The sequence below is a fragment of the Mus caroli genome, unplaced genomic scaffold, assembly GCF_978045245.1.
Source record: "Mus caroli unplaced genomic scaffold, Mus_caroli_1 scaffold_2, whole genome shotgun sequence".
In the NCBI taxonomy this organism is placed as follows: domain Eukaryota; kingdom Metazoa; phylum Chordata; class Mammalia; order Rodentia; family Muridae; genus Mus; species Mus caroli.
Genome location: NW_028227257.1, coordinates 168,737,154 through 168,758,339, shown reverse-complemented (window position 1 = coordinate 168,758,339; position 21,186 = coordinate 168,737,154). Strand labels below are relative to the sequence as shown.

The window sequence follows — 21,186 nt, the reverse complement described above, 5'->3', positions numbered from 1 at the left end:
CCTTCAGCTCCTTGGATACTTTCTCTAGCTCCTTCATTGGGGACCTTGTGCTCTGTCCAATGGATGGCTGTGAGCATCCACTTCTGTATTTGTCAGGCATTGGCAAAGCCTCTCAGGAGATAGCTATATCAGGCTCCTGTCACCAAGCTCTTGCTGGCGTTCACAACAGTGTCTGGTTTTGGTGGTTGTTTATGGGATGGATTCCCAGGTAGGGCAGTCTCTGGATGGTCATTCCTTCTGTCTTTGCTTCACACTTTGTCTCTGTAACTCCTTCCATGAGTATTTTGTTCCCCCTTTTAAGAAGGATCGAAATGTCCATGCTTTGATCTTCCTTCTACTTGTGTTCCATGTGTTTTGCAAATTGTATCTTGGGTATTCTGAGATTCTGGGCTAATAGCCACTTATCAGTGAGTGCATATCATGTGTCTTCTTTTGTGATTGGGTTACCTCACTTAGGATGATATCCTCCAGACCCATCCATTTGTCTAAGAATTTCATGAATTCATTGCTTTTAATAGCTGAGTAGTATTCCATTGTGTAAATGTACCACATTTTCTGTATCCATTCCTCTGTTGAAGGACATCTGGGTTCTTTGCAGCTTCTGGCTATTATAAATAAGGCTGCTCTGAACCTAGTGGAGCATGTGTCCTTATTACATGTTGAAGCATCTTCTGGGTATGTGCCCAGGAATGGTTATTGCTGGATCTTCCAGTAGTACTATGTCCAATTTTCTGAGGAACCACCAAACTGATTTCCAGAGTGGTTGTACCAGCATGCAGTCCCACCAACAATGGAGGAGTGTTCCTCTTCCTCCACATCCTTGCCAGCATCTGCTGTCACCTGAGTTTTTTATCTTAGCCATTCTGACTGGTGTGAGGTGGGATCTCAGGGTTGTTTTGATTTGCATTTCCCTAATGATTTAGGATGTTCAACATCTTTTCAGGTGTTTGTCAGCCATTTAGTATTCCCCAGTTAAGAATTCTGTTTAGCTCTGTACCCCATTTTTAATAGGGTTGTTTAGTTTTCTGGAGTCTGACTTCTTGTGTTCATTATTTATATTGGATATTAGCCCCCTATCGGATTTAGGATTGGTAAAGATCTTTTCCCAATCTGTTGGTTGCCTTTTGGTCTTATTGACAGTGTCCTTTGACTTACAGAAGCTTTGCAATTTTATGAGGTCCCATTTGTCAATTCTTGATCTTACAGCACAAGCCATTGGTGTTGTGTTCAGGAATTTTTCACCTGTGCCCATGTGTTCAAGGCTCTTCCCCACTTTCTCCTCTATAAGTTTCTGTTTCTCTGGTTTTATGTGGAGGTCCTTGATGATTCTAAAAGTTACATGGGAGGAGGGGAATGGATGTGAATGCCATTGGAGCTCCCCAAGAGGGTAATAAGACAAGAGAGTAAATCTGAGAGCAGGAGAACAAAGCAGCTTCTGAAGCTTAAAAGAGACATTAGCTAGGAGCCAAATTTCCAGAGTTTAGTGTGTATCGGTGCTGTGATGAGTCGGTTTCCTCTGACAGAAAGAAGAGGGAGGGGAGTCATGCATGTCTAGGGGCAAAATGCTGTTCAAGCCGCTACTTCACATAGTTTCATGATAACAAGGGGGCCACTGGGATTTATGACAAGACTCTTGATGTACTGTATTATATTTTTTTAATTTTCAAATTTGTATTATCTGTAAACATAAGATGATAAAATGGTGTTAGGCATGCTAGATGTTTTCTGTGGTAATCACCTTTGAGAACAGGGGATCGAGTGGGGGAAGGTGGGAGTGATAATCCTCTCAAGCACAGAAAGGTAGAGGATGGAAAAGAACATTCTGGTGTGGGCATTGGTGTGTACCTGAGCAGAGTTGCCTTGGACAGGTTTTCTAATTCTGCAAGGATCAGCAGTCACTTAGGTCCTTGTGCCAGCAATAGGCTGGATCAGATCATGGAAAATATGGGATTGGCCCAGAGCCGAGGTGGATTTGGAGGTCGGCAGATAGAGCCAGGGTTTGGGGTGGTTGTCAATTGATGGCCATAAGAAGTCTGAGCCTTGTACTTGAGACCTGCTAGGAGTTTCTGCTCTTTGCTTCTCTATAGCCTATGTGAGAATAGCTGACTCAAATCGGTGCATGATGCGCTTTTATACTGGGGTGGAGGAGCAAAGCTTAGTGATTTGTGGGGAGCAAAGCTTAGAATCTCTCTGTAAATTAACTACATTAGCATTGCATACCTAGGACACCTGCACACACAGGTCTGTATCCATGCATTCTTGCATGACCTTACCTTGAAATCCTAACCTAGTCTCTTGAGTTCATAATAAACTTTTTAAGAAAAACCCAGCTATCTAATCAGTTATTACTTAGTATAATTTGCATTTAGATTCTCACTAAATCCTTAGACAGAAGTAATTTCATGAGCTAAGTATTGATTTGATAGTTTGATTTACAGGTGAGAACTAGAGGCTCCAAAGGCTATGGGAGTTTTCCCTGAAATCATACAACAGTTAGTGTGTGGAAGGGTCAGGTTCTGAATCCAGGTCTGCTGCATTAGTGCTGCATTAGTGGTGTGGCTGCATGGGTATGGCTGCATTGGCGCGGCTGCATTTGTGCTATAGTGTTGGCATTGCTGCATTAGTGGTGTGGCTGCATTGTTGTGGCTGCATTGGTGCTGTAGCAGGTCTTGCTTAGGAGGGGATGACTGATTCCTGGCATGCTCTATTCCCCAACAGTTTGTCCACACTTGGGTGTAGGAGTGAGTGTGATTAACTGCCTGTTATGATTCTGTCCTACAAGTATGGACATCAGTGATTCCCAGACATAGAGAGTCTGACTTTAGAGCCACCTAAAACATGAGTCATTTTCTGATTCAGTGAGTTTAATACTTTATTTAATGTTAGTTATATTGGTAGGAGCTAGAGGTTTGTTCATAAAGTATGAGAATAAAAGTATATAGAAATGAGAGAAATGTTAAAAATAGAGGAGAAATATACACAGAGTTTTAAAGGGACATAGGATCTGTCTCCAGAATAAACAGGCAGAATGGGCCTTTAATGTCTTTAGGACAAAACTTATAATCTAAGGGAGATGCATTTACATCCCAGCAACTACGTACCTGTAAACAGCTACTTTCCCTTTTCCAAATGCCCCTACAAGCAAATCTGAAAAGAAAAAAGGACAAATCAAAACCCATGCATAAGTTTTATAGAACCTGAAAGCCCAGATCAGAAATGCCCTCCCAATCTGAAACTTTTAAGCAAGGACATTAGACTACAAGTAGAAAATTCCATACCAGACAACCTTGTTTCATGCACAAAATTATTAAAATTTTTGTATAAAATTACCTTCAGGCTGCATACATGAGGGATGTATAAAATGTAAATGAATTTTGAATTTATGCTCGGTTCTCCATCTCTAAGATCTCTGACTATGTATGCAAGTGGTCCACAACCAGAAATGGAAATAAGCAGAATCTTAAACACTTCTGGCCCTGAGCATTTCTGATAGACGTGGCTCAGCTTTGTCTGCACCCAGCTAACAATCTGAAATAGTACATGGAATGTTCTGGAGTGCCAACTGCAGATTGACAGACATATAAACAGAGGAAGAATTCACTCTGCTTGTGGACACTTGGGAAGGCTGTAGCACTTCAATGTAATGGCAGTCTGACATTTGAAAGAGTGGCTTTCAAATGCCTTCTCCCTGAAGGGCAGTGTGGCAACATGCATGGGAATCCACCGAGGCACTGTTTTCCCGACCTCTAGATTCAAGACAGATGATCCAAGAAAAGGCAAAAGGAAAAAAAATGTACAAGCTGAGGACTGACAGAAAGTCTGGCCTATTACATACACTGTCTTATCTCTGTTTTACCATGGACAAGCCCAGGAAGCAAGGATCATTGTCTGCAAGTGTGACATTCTGAGCATCAATCAGATAGCACCCTCCCTCTTTCAGAGAGTATGTGTAAAAAGTTCCCATTCAGTAAAGTAGTCCATGACCTTTTAAATAACTGAAGTATTAATCTGGTCTTCTTCAGTAGCAATTTAATAATAGATAACACACAAACAAATCCAATATTCTACCAAAAAGTTATTTCCAGTGATTTCTTTCAGAGAGGAAATTTGAAAGGTTATCAGCCATACAACTTACAGAGAAACTGAACATTAAGGTGACTAGATTATAAACTCACTGACGTCATGTAACCAGGTCAGAGGCGGATATGAGGGAAACCCTGGACTCTCTGAGGGACAGGGACTGTCTCACTGATTTGCCCCCAGGTAAAGCAGCCTGTTTATCTCTAATTTACAGTGAGTAACCCTTGGTGGAAATCCACGGCATTAGAAATGACACGGGATAACTCTACAGTGTAAAGAGCGCAGACTTAAGAGGAGTAAGGGTCTGGAATGAAGCACACATATTTGTACCCTTCTTCAGCCTAGGCAGGCTGGTTCAGACCTTTTGGTACTGAGGCTGGGCCACATGCTGTGCTGCTTCTCATCACTCTCCTTTGATGTGACACTGCCTGCCACCTGCCTGAGGCAGAACCAGTTCTCCAAGGTTTTCCCGAGTTTACTGCAAACTGTGAATTTGAGTTTCTGCTAAAAGGCTGTTCTGACAACTTCACAAGAAACTTGGCATGACTGGGGATGGGCTTCCCCTCTTTATAAGCGCAGATTTTGTTAGTAAACATTTGAACCTTGAGCAGACTAGCTTGTCTTGGTTCCATTATTTCTCTACCCGCCTAGATCCCCTCTTCTTTTTCAGCTCCAAGATGCCTCCCAGGTTCGAACCCGGACATGAGAGCCGCAGGCCGGCCCCAACACATTTTAAACAATACCTGGTTAAGTCTATTGAAAGAGAAGGATAAGCATTTTTAAAAAGGAAGAAGGGGAAGCTCAGCCATTTGCTGAGTCACAGCAAAATGACTCAGCACCACAGTGTCTTGTCAGTTCCTTCTACCCCGTTAACTACATAGGGCTGAGAGCTGGAACTGAACAATAGGAATATGACTTCTGTGTCCAGGTTGGTCACTGGAGGAGTGCTCCCCCCTGTCTGTTGGATGTCTCCAGCCAGAAAAAAAAGCCATATCTGCCCACAGTAGCATCCAGATCTGTGATGATCCTCATCACATCCCTCCGTTCTGAGTCTTCCTTCATCTCTTCTTTACCAATATTGCACAGGCTAATTTCTCCAATACACAATATGTTTTCTAATCCCTGGTTTGATGTTTGTGTGGGGACCACTCAACCTAAGATACAATAATTCTTATTAAATATTTTTTCTTATGTAATGGGCTCAAACATCTCCTAGATCAAAATTCAGGCAAACCTTTCTGTTTTATAAATATGGAGTCTGGAATAAGAGACTGAGGGCTTGACTCAGAGAAGGCACTGTGCATGCTATTGTTTTAGTAAGTCAAACACAAGCCATCTAAAGAGAGCTGTGTTTATGGAATTAAAGAAACCACAGAGAAGGGGACTACAGTTTAGCCAGCCTCTGCCTTAAACCCTTGAAGCCAGATGTCTACATTCCTTAATCTTGCAGCTTAAAAACTCTGTTCAATGACTTATATCAGAACTTCAGTTTCTCTGGCTATTTTCACATGTATTCTTTGTTACACATGTGTCCTTGGGGATATTCTTGCATTGATTACTATCACTAGAATATGAACTCTTCTGTACTCACAGTCCTCAAGGCTGAGATGAATGTAATGTGGGTAGCCTCACTTGAATCTGTTGACAGGGCAGGACATGGATACCTTTGTTACACAGACAGACTCAAGAGGATCGTGGGCTATGCTCAAAACACTGAGTAAAGTAAAACATTTGCATCCAATATTGTACCTTTAGCTAAAAACAGATTAAATTTTAAAGTTCATTTGAAGCATAGCTACCTGAGGTTGAATCCCCAGCATCCAGATAAAAAGCCGCACATTGCTGTGCATATCTGTAACCCCACTGGAGAACAGAGACAGGTGGATCCCAAGAGCTCAGTGGTCTGCTATCTTAGCCCAAACTATGAGCTTTCAGCTTGGTGTGGGAACTTCTCCCAAGGCTATAAGGTAGAGAGCAGTAGTGTATTGGCTGGTTTTGTGTGTCAACTTGACACAAGCTGGAGTTATCACAGAGAAAGGAACCTCCCTTCAGAAAATGCCTCCATGAGATCCAGATGTAAGGCATTTTCTCAATTAGTGATCAAGGGTTGGAGGGCCCATTGTGAGTAGTGCCATTCCTGGGCTGGTAGTCTTGAGTTCTATAAGAAAGCAATCTAGTAAGCAGCATTCCTCCATGACTTCTGCATCAGCTCCTGCCCTCAGGTTCCTACCCTGGGTGAGTTCCAGTCCTGATTTCCTTTGGTGATGAACAGCAATGTGGAAGTGTAAGCTGAATAAATCCAACTTGCTTCTTGGACATGATGTTTTGTGCATGAATGGAAACCCTATGACAAGCAGAGAAAGTCACCCAATGTCCTTTTCTAACCTTTACATTGTCATGTATGAGCATGAATACTATACATTTGCACCATACATGCACACACACACACACACCCCAAAGAGAAGGGGAGGGGAACAAGTTATTTTTTAAGTGAAAAAAATGTGAGATTATAAGCCCTCACAGGGCAGAAATCTTTGCGTTTGCATAGGCAAAGACTTCATGCAATACTGTGCTTTAAACTAAATGGAAAAGGAAATAAATCTTGGCTTCTGTGGTATCAGGCACGGAGCCAGATACAAAATTGAGGCCCACAACTTCCTGCTAAGTAAGAGTAAATATGGCTGCGACCATATTCTAAGGGTGATCAGCATGAACTGCTGTGTTTATTCAAGCAGGTGAATGGGGGCCAGAGAGGAGTTCTGCCATTTATTTGCCTGTAACTTGGAGATACTGGAAGAAGCATACACATGTGCACACACCTCCCAGAGTCTAGATAGTGATGCAGAGGCTCCATCACGATCAGATTGCCATTGGCACTAATAATCTCAGAGACAAACTCCTACTGATGACAAAGACCTTCCCTTTCAACTCTGTAATTAATGTGTTGCAGAGAAGGAGTTTTCCAATTCTGGAAAAATAAAATTAACAGGCAAAATAGGCCACATTTTTTTTTTCTTTGTAAGAATGTGGCCAGTTATTCAAAGGCCATCAGTTATCTACCACAAAAGTATGCTTGTCTTTTGAGATCCCACCTTGGTATTATGCCTGCTGGAAAAGATCTCAAGTTGGCTAGATCTCTCTAAGAAAAGAGAATTGACTTGGTGGTTTCAGTTCTAAGTAATCTGTCTTTCTAAAAGATGGGACTGGTTTTGATGGGGACCACACAGCTTCTCTCTTTTTCTCTTTGCCTCTCACAATGGGTTGCATAGATATAGGATGGATGTTTGTGTGTGTATCCACTTACATATCTATATGTCCTCTATATAAACATAAATATGTGCTTGTGTGTGTATATATATGTATATGTATATATATATACATTTGTATTTATATGTGTGTGTGTATTGTATATATGCATGCACAAATATGTATGCACATCCAGAAACAATACTTGTTAAATAATTCTGATTAGAAGGGAGTTAAGGGAGAGTACCATGTTGTTCTCAGGAGTCTAACTCATTTCACCAAGCTTAACTGCAACCACCTTGACGCTCTGAACCATCTTGCCAGCCATTTTATTGTAGGCGTTGAAATGGTAATCCAGACACAAAGTACTTTTACTGCTTCTCTATGGCTCTCTAACCATATAAATCTTCTCCCCACTCCCTCATAGATAACAGGTCTCACACCGTGGGGTGAGCTCATGCTTTTATAAGAAATTCCTCAAAGGCAAATCCAAAATCAAATGAAAAATGGTGCCCTTCTCCACATATACACATTAGCTGTTTTTGTTTTGTTTTGTTTTTCTGGAAGAAATAACTGGCAACTAAAATCAGTTCTTTCCACTCAATCAGAAAATGCTCTCCAAATGCTTCAGGCCTTTTCAAACACTTGCTGGCCTGAAACATGGAATTTGTTTTCCTTTGGAGGAAGGATGGGTCCTCTTAAGGAAACAGAAAGGAGACATTAGCATAAATACAGGGTCAGTTGTCCAGAAAAAGTGACCCTAATAAAAGGTGATGTCATGGGGAATGAGCCACACTCATGTCCTTTACTACAGCCCCCCAAACTGTCATTTTTAGTATATGTACAGCTGAATCATACACACATCCATCGTGTTTGTTTGTGATTTTTTGAGATAGGGTTTCTCTGTGCAGGCTCAGCTGTCCTGTAACTGAGACCAGCCTAGTCTTCACTCTGTAGACTAGGCTGAACTCAACCTCATAAATTAGCCATCTGTCTCCCATTTTTTAAATTTTAAAATGATTTTTATAATAATTTAAATAATTTTTGGTTTATTTTTAAATAAGGAGGAAGGGAATCACCCAAGTTGTCAAGGGAGTGCTTAGGCTACAGAGTCTGACATCCCAAGGAAGAAAATCTTAGAGATGAAAGTTTGTTCCAAAGGCTGACTTCCTTTGGAGGGTGTGCTCAAGTTGGTCAGGCAGGGTGCATGCAGCAAGGAGGGAGGACTACTGGCCGGCAAGGGCTACTCAGGAGTGACAGAGAGGTGACAGTGCTTCACTAAGCCTTCATCTAGGTTGCTCAGTCCTGCTGCACCCGGAATATCTTAGAGTGCAGTAGTACCAAAGAGGGGCTTCCCCCTCTCTGAGAAGGGGACGAGGTAACAGGGGAAGGGATTTGTGAGGGTGGGACTGGGAGGAGAAGAGGGAGGGAAGGGTAAGATTGGGATGTAGAGTAAATCAATTTCCGGGAAAAAAAAAAAAAGAATTTATAGAGGTATGACCATCTATACTTCATGCTGTACTATGGAACTGTCATAAGAAAAAATGCAGGGTATTGGAAAACAAAACAAAATAACAACAATAAGACCCCAACTTCCTTCAGGGTCACTTCCTGGAAAAGCCCCTGTTATGACTGCTTATACAAAGCTCAGGCAGTCTTTCTCACCTGGAAGTCACCTCCCTTCTGGAAGTTTTTCTCTTTGTCTCATTATCCTGAGGAACACACTAATCTGGAGAGTGCTGCAACAAAGGGCCTTAGACGGTTTCTTTTTATGTGGAACTCAAAAAGGGTTTCTAGGCTGGGAATGGCTCAGTAGGCAAAGTGTTTGTTGTGCAAGCATGAGAGTCCACGTTCAGATTCTCAGCACCAATGTAAAATCCAGGTGTGGGATGTGTCTATAGTGTCAGGGCTGGAGAGGACTTCTCTGAGGGTGGCTGGTCAGGTGGGCTAGCTGTATGCCTGTGTTCTAGGTTCAGCGAGAGAATCTGCCTTAAAACTAAGGTGAATAGTGATACAGGAAAAAGCACATTGTCCATCTATGGCTGCTAATTTGCAACACGGGTGAGCATATGTGTGCAAGCATGTGTCCAGCACACTGGCACACATACTAATTTAGAGTTGTTCTGGACAATGGGGGTTGTGATGAGAATATCCAACAAAACCTGGAGAGAGAGAGTTCAGTGAGTAAGATCATGGGGACTTGGGTTCAAATCCCAGCACCCACATAAAAAGCCAGTTATGACTGCTTATGCCTTTAGCTCTAGCATTTAACTTAGCAGAACAGTGTCTAAAGGCAATAAGGCAGAGAGCAGTAACGGAGGGTTCCCAACATCCCATGCTGGCTTCTGAATAGGCACACATATCCCCCATACAAGAAATTTAAAAATAAATAAATGCCCTAAGAAAACATAAATGCAAAGGTAGTAGTTGTCAGAAAAGACTAACACAACTCAAGAGGTGACACCTTAAAAATAGAGAAAATCAAGAGAGCGTGCAGGAGTTCTCCAATTATAATTTTAGCAAATACAGCAGAGCATGTTTGAAAGAACAGGAGGAGCAGGGAAACCTTGCTACTGTGATGCCCTGATCAAAGGTTAGCATTTCTCAATGGTTACCAGAGTGTTTGACACCTAATAAAAAAGAACTGCCAGTGGCTATTGTTTATGCCTGATCTGTTAAAAAAAAAAACTCATATAGGTTGATAAAAGCATGAACATACTCATAAAAAACTATAAGGGGAGAATTCACATAAAAATTTATGGGTCAACAAATTATGGGAAGATATTTAACTTCACTAGTCATCAAAGGATTGCAAACAAAGGGAAGGATGAGAAGTTGTTTCTAGCCTTTTACTTTAGCAGGATGCGAGACGGGGCGTGGGACAGGACTAGTTCGTGGGCCTGGTTTATGAGAGCATAAATGGATATTTTTCTTGGAAGATTGTTGTTGTTGCTTGTTTTCCAGATGGGTTCTCATATAGCCCAGGCTAGCCTTGAACTTGGTATGTAGCCAAGGATGTTCATGAATTCCAGATCCTCCCACCTCCAACTCCCAAGAGCTGGGATTATATGTAAGCACCACCTTGCCCAGTTAACATCACACAGCCCACAGCTGGATTGTCTGGTCTGACTAAGAGACTTCATAGATGTTTCCAGATTTTGGAAAGTCACAGTAAAAAATAGGTGTACATTGGTGGTTACATTTTATATGACTGATTATTAGGGCAATTTTGATTTGCATGTGGCCTCTCCCTGAGTTCCCTCTAAAACCTTTGGAGCCCTGTTTTAAATCCCGTGCTGTCTGTCAGTTGTCACCTTGCTGGATTTGGAAGGTGAAGACCTAGGCGTTCCAGATCCTGTTTTACTTTGCTGCTGACTTTTTTTTATACCCTTGGACAAACCTCCATTCACTCATAGCTGATGGAGTTTTTGAAGGTCCTGAAATAAGAAAGTAACCTGAAGAGTAGAATTTGTTGGGGTTGGATGAATGAGATTTTATGTGTTCTCATATCTAACCCAAGCCTCTTAACCTTGTACTGTAGCCTTTCTTCTGCAGAGGTGTGTGTGTGTGTGTGTGTGTGTGTGTGTGTGTGTGTGTGTATGCATGGCTTTCCCAGCCTGTACATATGAATGTTGGCCTCACCTTTGTGACTCAAGCTACTAACTCTTGATCCCTGTTTCGAGATTGCTGTTAGTCACACAACTTAGACTTTCTTCGAGGCCCTGCCCATCACTGTCCCAGGGTCCATTTGTGCTAGGCCTCTTCCCAAAGTATGTAAAGACCAAAAGAAGCAGTTAAGTGAAGGTCATTTCTGGAGACGCATCATGATCTTTTCCTCTACATAGTGAGGAAACTAAGAGAGATATAAGCCTAAACCAGCTGTTACAGAGTTCTGGGGTTAAAAACAGCAGTGTGTGAGTCTGGCAATAGAGAAATTGGCAATTGGGGGGGTGGGTAGCAGAAAACCACTCATGCCTGTGGGAAGCTGGCCTTAGAGGAGTCTCCTAAAGTTTGGCAACTATGTTAATCTAAAAATAGATGTCTCTCTTGCTATTTTATCACAACATGCAAAATATTACTGAGAGAAAAGTTATGAGTTGAGGAAGAAATGTTCGAGAAAAAAAAAAAAAGCACTACTTTGTTCCAGAAAGCAATAATGCTAACAATCTGTCTGAAATGCTTCCAAATGAACTCCAAAGAAACACAGTTATGGGACTGAGCAAAGGATTAAGTTTCAGCTTTGTGATTTACAGAGGGTTTATTTTCCCTTTTAAAAAAAAATCCCACAAAAAAAAAAGAGCAGACTATCAAACAATGAGTGTGCCTTATGAAAATAGTTTTCTACACATTATTAGCATCCTGTGGTTGCAAGAACCACCCCTCCCCCCCTCCTTCTGCCTTCAGCGTCACTGTATGAATAGCCTCACTTGATCTTTGTCAGGGGCCATGCTGATGCACAGTGTGTGTGTGTGTGTGTGTGTGTGTGTGTGTGTGTGTGCTGTCCAGCAGCTGTCAAACATTCTGGAGAAAAGTTTTCTTCTTCAGGACTAGGATCCTTTGTCAGTTTATAGGAAATGATTTCACAGTCCCCAGAAAAGCCACAAGCCCCCAATACTCCCATATCCCGCCTAAGGGAAAATTCCTGTGATTAAAACATTATGGGGTTTTATATGCTTTCTAAGTATTGTGTACTGAAGTGTGTACTTTTTCAAAAGACATGAGAGTAAGAGGGGTGCTTCAGGTGGAGAAGAAGGGACTCAGAAGGAGTGGGAGAGGGATAGGAAAAAGAGATGGGGGAGGGTATAATGGCAATACATTTTGTACATATCTAAGCCTTTTATTAAAAATATATACTAAATAGATCTCATGGTGTAAAAGTTCTTCCTTAGGAAGCTCCTTAGGGTATGTCTATATGTAGGATGTTAATTTAAAATGCTCTAATGTGGTGGGTTCTAATCCCATAGACCTGGTATTGTAAGAGGAAATAGGACATGCACCCTGGACCATGAGACCACTCGATGGTCAGCACAAACCGAGGCAAGAGCTGAGGAAGGAGCCAACTCCACAACCATCTTGGTTTTGGACTTCTTCTTCACAAGAGTAGGAGGAAATACATGCTTTTTGTTTTTGTTGTTTTGTTTTCTGAGTTTTGGAGGGCGGTTGTAAAGATACGAATTACAGATTGAAGAGGCGCAGGGGAGACAGGCATTTTTCCCAGTGGCTCCATGCTCCAGGTACCTCATTCCTCAGCATCTCACTGAACATGGAGCACAAGCCATGCTTTACAGAACACAGGCCAGTATCCAACTCACTAAGGGGCTTCTTAAACACCGAGGTCAAGAGCTGACAAGGTACTAATAGGCGAGTGCTTGTTCAGCAAGAATACAGCCTTGCTTCTATACCCAGCAAAACAGAGACAATAAACCACAACGACTATGGCCCATAGCAATAAAATTTATAGATGGTTCTTGGCTCTCCTAATCACTCCTAAATTGATAACAGTGATATTATCCCATCTTCTACAGCACACGTTTAAGGGAAGGCAAACTGTGGGCACTCTGCAGCTTTCATGAGTAGAAAGAAGAACATACAGAGAAGAGAGGCTCTGAGCATCCCCAAATGAGGTCCACCTACTTCCCAATTGCATCTAAGGCCTGGCCAGATCCCAGCCCTTCTGTTCATTCGCTGTCTTGTAAAATTTTCTTAGGGCTAATTAATAGAGTCAGATAATGATTCCTATCATTATCATAGGAAAATATCACTAAAATATAAATATCACATGGAAAATAATTCCATTAACAATGCAAATAGAAAGGGCCCAAGAAGACTTTCCTGGTTATTTTTTTCAAATGGGTCATTTCAGAGTGAGGGTGAGCTCAGCACAGTACTCAATGTACCATGATGAGGACCTAAGTTCAGATCCCCAGCACCAGTGTAAAACCCAAGGTGATACTGTGTACTGAGCACACACACACACACACACACGGACTCTCTGGTAGGAAGCTCTATACAGTGATTATCTGAGTCATTATTTTAGAACACAGGACTGAATCTGAAGCCAAGAGCTCAGAACTCAGCCTTGAAACTGAGCACCATCTTGCCACTTCCACTTGACTGAAAGAGTTGAGAAATGGCTAGTCACGAGAATCTTATTAGAGTTTTCAAACCACCTCCAGATCAATCTTGAATGGTGAGGATTGGGATAGATAATGGTTTTTATGGTTAGCTAAACCGAGATTAACATATGCCATGACAGTAAATCGGCTCCATGATGGTGAAGAAGGAAGTACGTGGGCTCCTGGCTTCAGGTGTGCTACTCATCACGTCACTGGTGTGATGGCTCAGTCTTGACCTTGAATGGGATGAGAAGTGGCTGGCCTCCTGTAAGGCACACTTCCATGTATGTCTGTGAGGTCATTCCCAGAGATGACTAGACTCTAATTTTATCAATATTTGATCCGCTGATGGATTCAAAATTGGAACAAAGATTGAGAGGAAGTGGCACTGTGGAGGGTGGGGCCTGGTTGGAGGAGAAGATCCCCGGTGACTTTAAATCCCAAGGATCCTGAGTAGTGTCCTTGGGGGTTGCATCTTCCCATGGCCCTACCTGTACAGTCCTGCTCTGCTTCCTGCCTAATCTTTCGTGATGAGAGCTACTCTTCTGTCTCTCCCACCATGATGAACCAAAACTACCAAAAGAGAGAGCCAAACAATTATATCTTACTTTAAGTTATTTTGTATTTCACCATGGATGCTAAAAACTTAACACGACTGCTACAGCAGCTTGAACAACTAACAAACACCTACGTGTCTGGCTGAGCTAAAGCTAGGAGGAAAGGCAAAAGCTGCTGAGAATCACCTTCTGCTTTAAGTGGAACTCAGAGGAGAGAAGTACCAAAGTCCATCTTTATCATCTCTACTTATGTGTCCATGCTCATTCTACACAGAGGTAAAATGGCTCACTCAGTTCCAATGGAGGTAGAAACCAGTGGTGAGTTACAGAGAGACGGGACCCAGGGTTCACAGGCAGACGTGTGCCTGAGAGGTAGTTGGTGCCTTGGTTATGTGTTCATAGAATCCGTCCAGACAAAGACTCACGTATTCACCTAGGATCTGCCTGCTGTCTTTTGTATCTGCCAATGGTTTGAGCACTAAGACTCCAAACTAACCAAAACAATATTCATCCCTTGGTTTAAAGGAGGACATTTATCAAATACTAACATGCTGGTAAAGCTTCCATCTGAGATGTGTGTTTCCAGGGCATTGCAAGAGTCGGGGATGGCTTCCTGAGGAAGTGACAATTGACCTGAGTTTCTAAGAGGAGAGTGCAAACATGGAAAAATGACCAGGGTGTGAGAAGGCTTTGAAACAGAAGGGGTGCATAAAAATAAAGACATTAAGGAAGTACTCACTTGCATATTAATAACTTTAGATTACTTATAGAAAGAATAGACAATAAGAGGAAAGAAATAACATGCTATCCTAAGCATGGTCATGCTTGGGCTTGTTCTAGTTCTTCCACACACCACTCTTACCCCTAACCTGCTTCAAGAAAGCCACAGCACAGCATCAGGAATTTATGTCTTAAAAGCAAGATCAAGTGTAAATTGCTTCCCATTTTACCTAATGATTCCATGGCTTTCAGAAACAAAGCCAGTATGCACTATTATACAAAGAAAGAAATTAGGTAAACTTTAAAGGACTACATAGCACCTTATACAGAAATGTAATAGCCATTCAATTTAATTTCTTTCACTGGGCATGGGAAATGCCATAGTTTTACTTCTACCAAGTTGGATGTTATTTAAATATGCTCTGAAATAGACCTTGGAGTAAATTGTTTACCAAGTCTAAAGACTTGGTATTTTTACCTCAGTATCAGTCAGACTCAGGTGTGAGGAAGAGATGGTCGGTTCTAAGATTAGTGATAATAGCTTTGGATGGAAGGCAAACTGTTTCAGTGTGGTTTAGGGGCAAACAAGAGGCGATGTAGATAAAGGCAACCACAGCTCCTGTTCCTCGGGAGCCTCCTTCCTTGGTTGTTGAGAATGGGCCTCTCACTGGACCGGGGAGCTCTCCAGTAAGCCCCAGGAGTCACCCTGTTTCTGCCTACCCAGTGCTGGAATTACAGGTGTGTCCCACTTGCCCGTTTTCTGTTTGTTTTTGTTTTGCATGCATTCTGGGAATCAAACTCGGGTTCTCCTGCTTGCAAAGCAAACACCTTTTGGACCGAGTCAACTACTCCAGGCTCGCTTGATATATGTATATCTTAATAAGAATATGACTGTGATATCTATTGAGATATCTACATGCACAGTGATTTCTACACCATCTCCTGAAGAATGGGAGCCTGGATAGTCTTAACAAGATGTCACAAAAATCAGAAGTTAGAATATTTGTTAAGTGGCTGGACCAGAGAAGGAAGTTATGTTGTGTTCATTTCAGCTGTATCTAGGGCAAGTGTATAATTCTTGTCACCTGAGAGTCAGCAAAGTTCAAAATCAATCATGGTAGAAAAAATTCACAGGGATTTTTGGAAATTGGTACATGTTGCAAATATGGGTTTGTTTGATTGTTTTGCTCCTGGAAAATAGTTGCAAAACATTTGCAAACACACCTGTAAATATAAGAGCATATTTTAAGTTTGAAGTTATAGAAAATACACATGTAAATATATTATTCTGTTTACTATAAAGGCTGAGGCTATATTCAAGTATTAAGCACTTTGTATTTCTCATTACCTTCTTAACACAGCATAGATTATTTAACATATTACTCAAGGCCTTTAAACATATATCTCCAGCTCTCTCAGCTTTCTTTCCCTCCATTCATGCCCTATCAATTTGGGCCAAACTGCTCTAAAAGTAAAAAGAAGAGAGTACTTCATTTTGTTTTATCAAGTTTCTTTCTTAGCATGGTTTGACAACACAAAATGGCGTGTCTTTAATTTTTTTCTATATATGCTAACAATAACAAATTGGGTAATGTTTTTATTATGTTAAAAGAAACAGTTAACATTCATTATGTGTACCAAGATCCTTTTTTTTAAAAGTCTGTGCCTTTTAGACCTAGAAATGTGTGAGTTCTTCATCTTCATTGAAGTATCACTCAGTCAGAGTTAGTTCACACACTCTAACCTTGATATAACGAAGGCTTCTCAAAAGTAGGAAATTATTTTTGTCACATGATGAAGACATATGACTCTTTGCTGGGGTGTCATCTGTGCCTTCTCCTTCCACTTACTCTTTCAATATGTCTACACCAGGGGGTCATCTTTATTGTTGTCATGGTTAGAACCCTTGACATGCATCACTGGATTCTTTTGGGTTGCTTCTCATATAACTGTTTATGGTCACCTACTTCTTGAGACCTTGTTTAACTTAATTCTCCCATAGAGATTTTTTGGTCATCTTAGTTGTACTGGTGTGTGTGTGTGTGTGAGAGCACATGCACACATGCATACATGTGTGCACAGGTGAGTGTGCAACATCAGAGGTCATTCTTTAGCAGTTGTCTACCTTAGTTTGTCTCTCATTGCTTTGGGACTAGTCAGTTAGGCTAAGTTGGTTGCAATGGAATCCTAGGTATCAACATTTCTCCACATCCCCACAGCTGAGATTGGAGACAAATACCACCATGTAGGCCCTTTTGTTGAGTGTTCTAGAAAATCAAATTTAGGTGCTTAGCTTATAGAACAAATTCTTATGTCTAACCTTTCTCCCCAGATGCCCTCCCTGAAATTCCCCCATATTCAACCTTCTTAAAAGTTGTCTCCTATTCTGCCTTGTAGCAAAGCCAACTTTTAGGTGCTTTGCCTCTGTGATTACACTATTCCTTAAAGGCATAGATTATATTTACATAGTGTCACTATTTCATTAATGAGTAATATTAGTAAAGATGCTGGCTAATTTATACCTATTATCTAACTTAACCTCCAGATCAGGTATTATGTCAGTTTTACTAATAAAGGAACTGAGGGTCCTCAGCACTATCACTTGTCAATATCCCATTGCGGCCATTGTTCCCTTCAGGATTAGAACTGAGGCCCAGAGAGCTGAATCATTGTTTAATTCAGTGCTGTATCCTCTTCATCTAGAACAGTGCTAGGCATGTGGAAGGCACTTTGTACATATTGGTTGAATAATTGAATAATTGCACTCCTTAAAACAAATGTCTTCAATGTCACATGATCAGTATTCTATTATTTTTAAGAATAAAGAAAAATGAGAGGAAAGAATCATGGCTTCTTAAGGAAAGGTTGACTGAAACCACAGCAAACAACTACAACAGCAAAAACCAGCAAACAAACAAGCCAAAACCCCACAAAATCCTGGAGTATCATGAGATGTTTTACTGTATGGAAATACTTATAGAAAGATTGGCAATATCAAAATGTCAGTGAAACCTATGAGAAGGTTTTCCCAGTCTCTCAATGTGGGACATATTCAACAACATAAATAGACATGCCGGGCGTGGTGGCGCACGCCTTTAATCCCAGCACTCGGGAGGCAGAGGCAGGCGGATTTCTGAGTTTGAGGCCAGCCTGGTCTACAAAGTGAGTGCCAGGACAGCCAGGGCTACACAGAGAAACCCTGTCTCGAAAAACCAAAAAAAATTAAAAAATTTAAAAAAAAAATAAATAAATAGACATAGGAATGGAATATGACCCAAAAATAAATATCTATGATTCCATGTTTATATATATATATATATATATATACACATATATATATATATATATATACACAAATAAATGGTTGTATAATTCCTACATTAGAATTACAGTCAATAAATTTAGATATAGAATGAATTTAGATACAGAATGAATTTAGATACATCACAGTTTGTCAGTAATAATCTGTAGGCAAGGCTCATCTATGGATACTAAGATCAGTGAAAAAAATGTAGGAGATAGAAATTTGCATGGTCAGTATTTTTATAAATACTCACTATAACAAAAACCAAAACTTTCTAGTTGGGAAACTTGGAAGACAGTCCCTGATGCAAGTCAAGCAGGTATGAAAAGACAGCAGACATCACACTCCCTGGGTAGGATGCATCTGGGAGGGGCTAGGACCACTGGGTGCTATTCTTGTCAAATACGTGACCTCCGTCTAATTCTAGTGAAACACCGAGACAAAGCTAAGTTCCATGTTCTTCGAAATGCCTGGTCAATGCTCTTCGGTGTGTCCAGATTGTGACAGTAAATGAGAAGCCAAGGGAGTATGAGCAGCTGAAGTAAGAGAACCCGACAAAAGTCAGTGCCGTGTCCTTGTTTGGATGTGGAGTGGGACAAATGGATGAAAGGAACACAAATTGTTAAGTGCCATTAAATCGCTAACAAATCTATTTATTAGTTGATGGCCATTGAGCTACAGTTGTACAGGATGCTGCTCACAGGGGACTCTAAGTAAAAAGGACCATGAGCTGTGAGCATCTTCATAACTTCCCTGGGAATCTAAAATTATCCCCAACCTAACTAAGACAAAGGTATATATATATGTGTGTGTGTGTGTGTGTGTGTGTGTGTGTGTGTGTGTGTGTGTATAAATATTCACCTAATCAGTTTTTATTATTAAGACAAATCCTCAGTGATTGCAGAATATTATGGATGCACATGGGAGGCAGTGTCTAGCTCTGTGTTATAAGCACAAATGCTGTGGGTCAGACCTTTGGAGTCGCAACTCACTCACTTGTTTTACTTCTAGACAGTGAAAGCATGGCTCAGAGATGCCCAGCTACCAAGCCCCACAGGGTAACCCGGCTTAGAAACTGAAGCCCGTTACCTCTCTATTCCTTATGGCTTGACTCAAACTCAAGATCTTGCCCAGTTGAATTCATTCAATTCTAGTTAAACTCATGGGTTTTGCTCACAAAGAAGAGCAATATTGTAACTTCTAATGTGTGACATGGGCAGCATGCCTCAGTGACAGTGTCATATTTGCTTTGCTTATATGCTTTAGAAGCACTGTGAGAAGTGAACATGAACTCTCGTGACAAGATTTGAATGCAGTTCATTTAAACTTCAAACTAAGCGGCTTCAAGGTCCTTAAGGTTTAGCGAAAATACACTATTTCCTTTGACTCAATCCTCCCCTTTACTTTCCCTGTGTAAAGGTTGGCCTAGCTTGTTTGCATTCCCCCCCTTCCCTCCCTCCCTCCTTCTCTCCCTCAGCACTCACTAAAACAGATGGGTCATTTTATTTCATTGAGTGTAATTGTCTGAAATGGCTTCATGATATAATCACTGTATATTAGGAGCCTGAACAAGACAATGATAGCCTTGGCCCTCAGCCCATGTTTTCTCCAGTTTTTACTGCTTGTGAGATTTGTGTTCCTCAGCAGAGCCTGCCCTTCCCTCCTCCATCTTCCGATGCCTGGGCTATGTGTTTGGCAGGCTGTGTTGCTATGCAATCCTGGTTAACAGGATTAGACAAGATCATTGGATTTTAGGATTCCCAACTATCACAGCTGTTTCTTCTCTGGCGTGTTTTCACTCAATTAATGTACACAGGATCCTCTGGTCAGCCTTTGGCTTCCAGTGAGGACCCAGGGAAAAAGTTAAACACATCTCCATTTTGGTTTTCAGATGAAAATGTCTGTGGTTCCTATTTATATATGCCAGTAACAACACATTTTACACACACAATGTCTAAGACATGTGGTTTGGATACCATAAACATGAGAGTGAAAAAAATCTCGCGTTATTCTTATAAACTAGTGTCTATAGCTTTATAAGTGAATTTCCCCTCGTGTGGTCTTTTCTCCACTATCCTGTATTGATATCTGAGTTATTTTTCAAACTAATGTTTTCTTACTCTCTCCTACTCCTCTTTATTACATCAGAGCGTCTTATATCTACAATCAGTCTGCCTTTCATTTACACAATTTAAAAGTTTCTTTCTCTCAATTTCCATAGTTCTCATAGAAGGTGAGGTCTAGTTGGATTGTAATCACATATTCAATGGCTAAGGGACTGGGAAATGTGTGCATTGCCCATCTCTGCTAGCCAGTAAAGCACATACAGCCCTGAGGGAAGCCCCTGATACCTCATCTCCCACCCAGGGGTGGCAGTGAGGTGGGGTGAGTAGTGGATTGCATCATCACAGGGGGTAGGATATTGGGGAACTTTCTGCTGGGGTCTTACTAACTAGAGGGCTCACAGTAGCTACAACCTGACTCCTACTCCTGTTTGGGATGAAGGAGGCAACCATATCCCCATAGGTTAAGCTAGGGAAGTTTGTTTATTCAATTGAAAGAAAAGAATGGACCTTAACATGCAAAGGAAAAAGTGGACCTCAAAAATACATACTTTGAAAAGTAAAGTGGACAATTGCCATCCCGTAAGTGGTATATATGATCTCAGTTTGAGTTCATGTGGTCTTTGTTTGTAACATACAGCTTTGCCTGTTGATGTATTGGATGCACATGCAAAGAAGTATGCTCATAGACCAGACAAGGACAGTGGGTATCTTTATCATCCTGTAATACGCTTGAGACCCAGTCTCTCACTGTACCTATAGCTAGGCTGGCAGCTAGCAAGCCCTCCCATTCTGTCTTTACCCCTCTAGCCCTAGACCGGATGTGTATGAGGGGACACTCCCAGCTCTGATATGGAAGATTTGAACTCAGTTCCTCACACTTGCACAGTGAGTTCTCTTGGCCACTGAAGCATCTTGTCCACCCCACATCATTTAATTTTTACATCTACACATTCTTGTCCAATTTTACAGGTGAGGAAACTAAGGTTGAGACGTTTTCTCACTCTTACACAGCTAGAAATTAGAGAAGTCAAATTTTCAACCTGGGCAGTCTGTCTTCAGCCTAGTAGAATGCCATTTCTCGGAATCTTCTATCACCA

General features: G+C 41.3%; 1 protein-coding gene across 1 annotated transcript in view; it reads right to left on the bottom strand.

Moving 5' to 3' along the window:
* Nucleotides 1–21,186, bottom strand: part of Itga8 (integrin subunit alpha 8) — a 196,841-nt gene that overhangs the window by 94,828 nt on the left and 80,827 nt on the right. Inside the window, exon 14 of the mRNA XM_021155534.3 lies at nucleotides 3,102–3,147. Coding sequence (XP_021011193.1) covers nucleotides 3,102–3,147 — 46 coding nt within the window. The remainder of the gene's footprint in view (nucleotides 1–3,101; nucleotides 3,148–21,186) is intronic.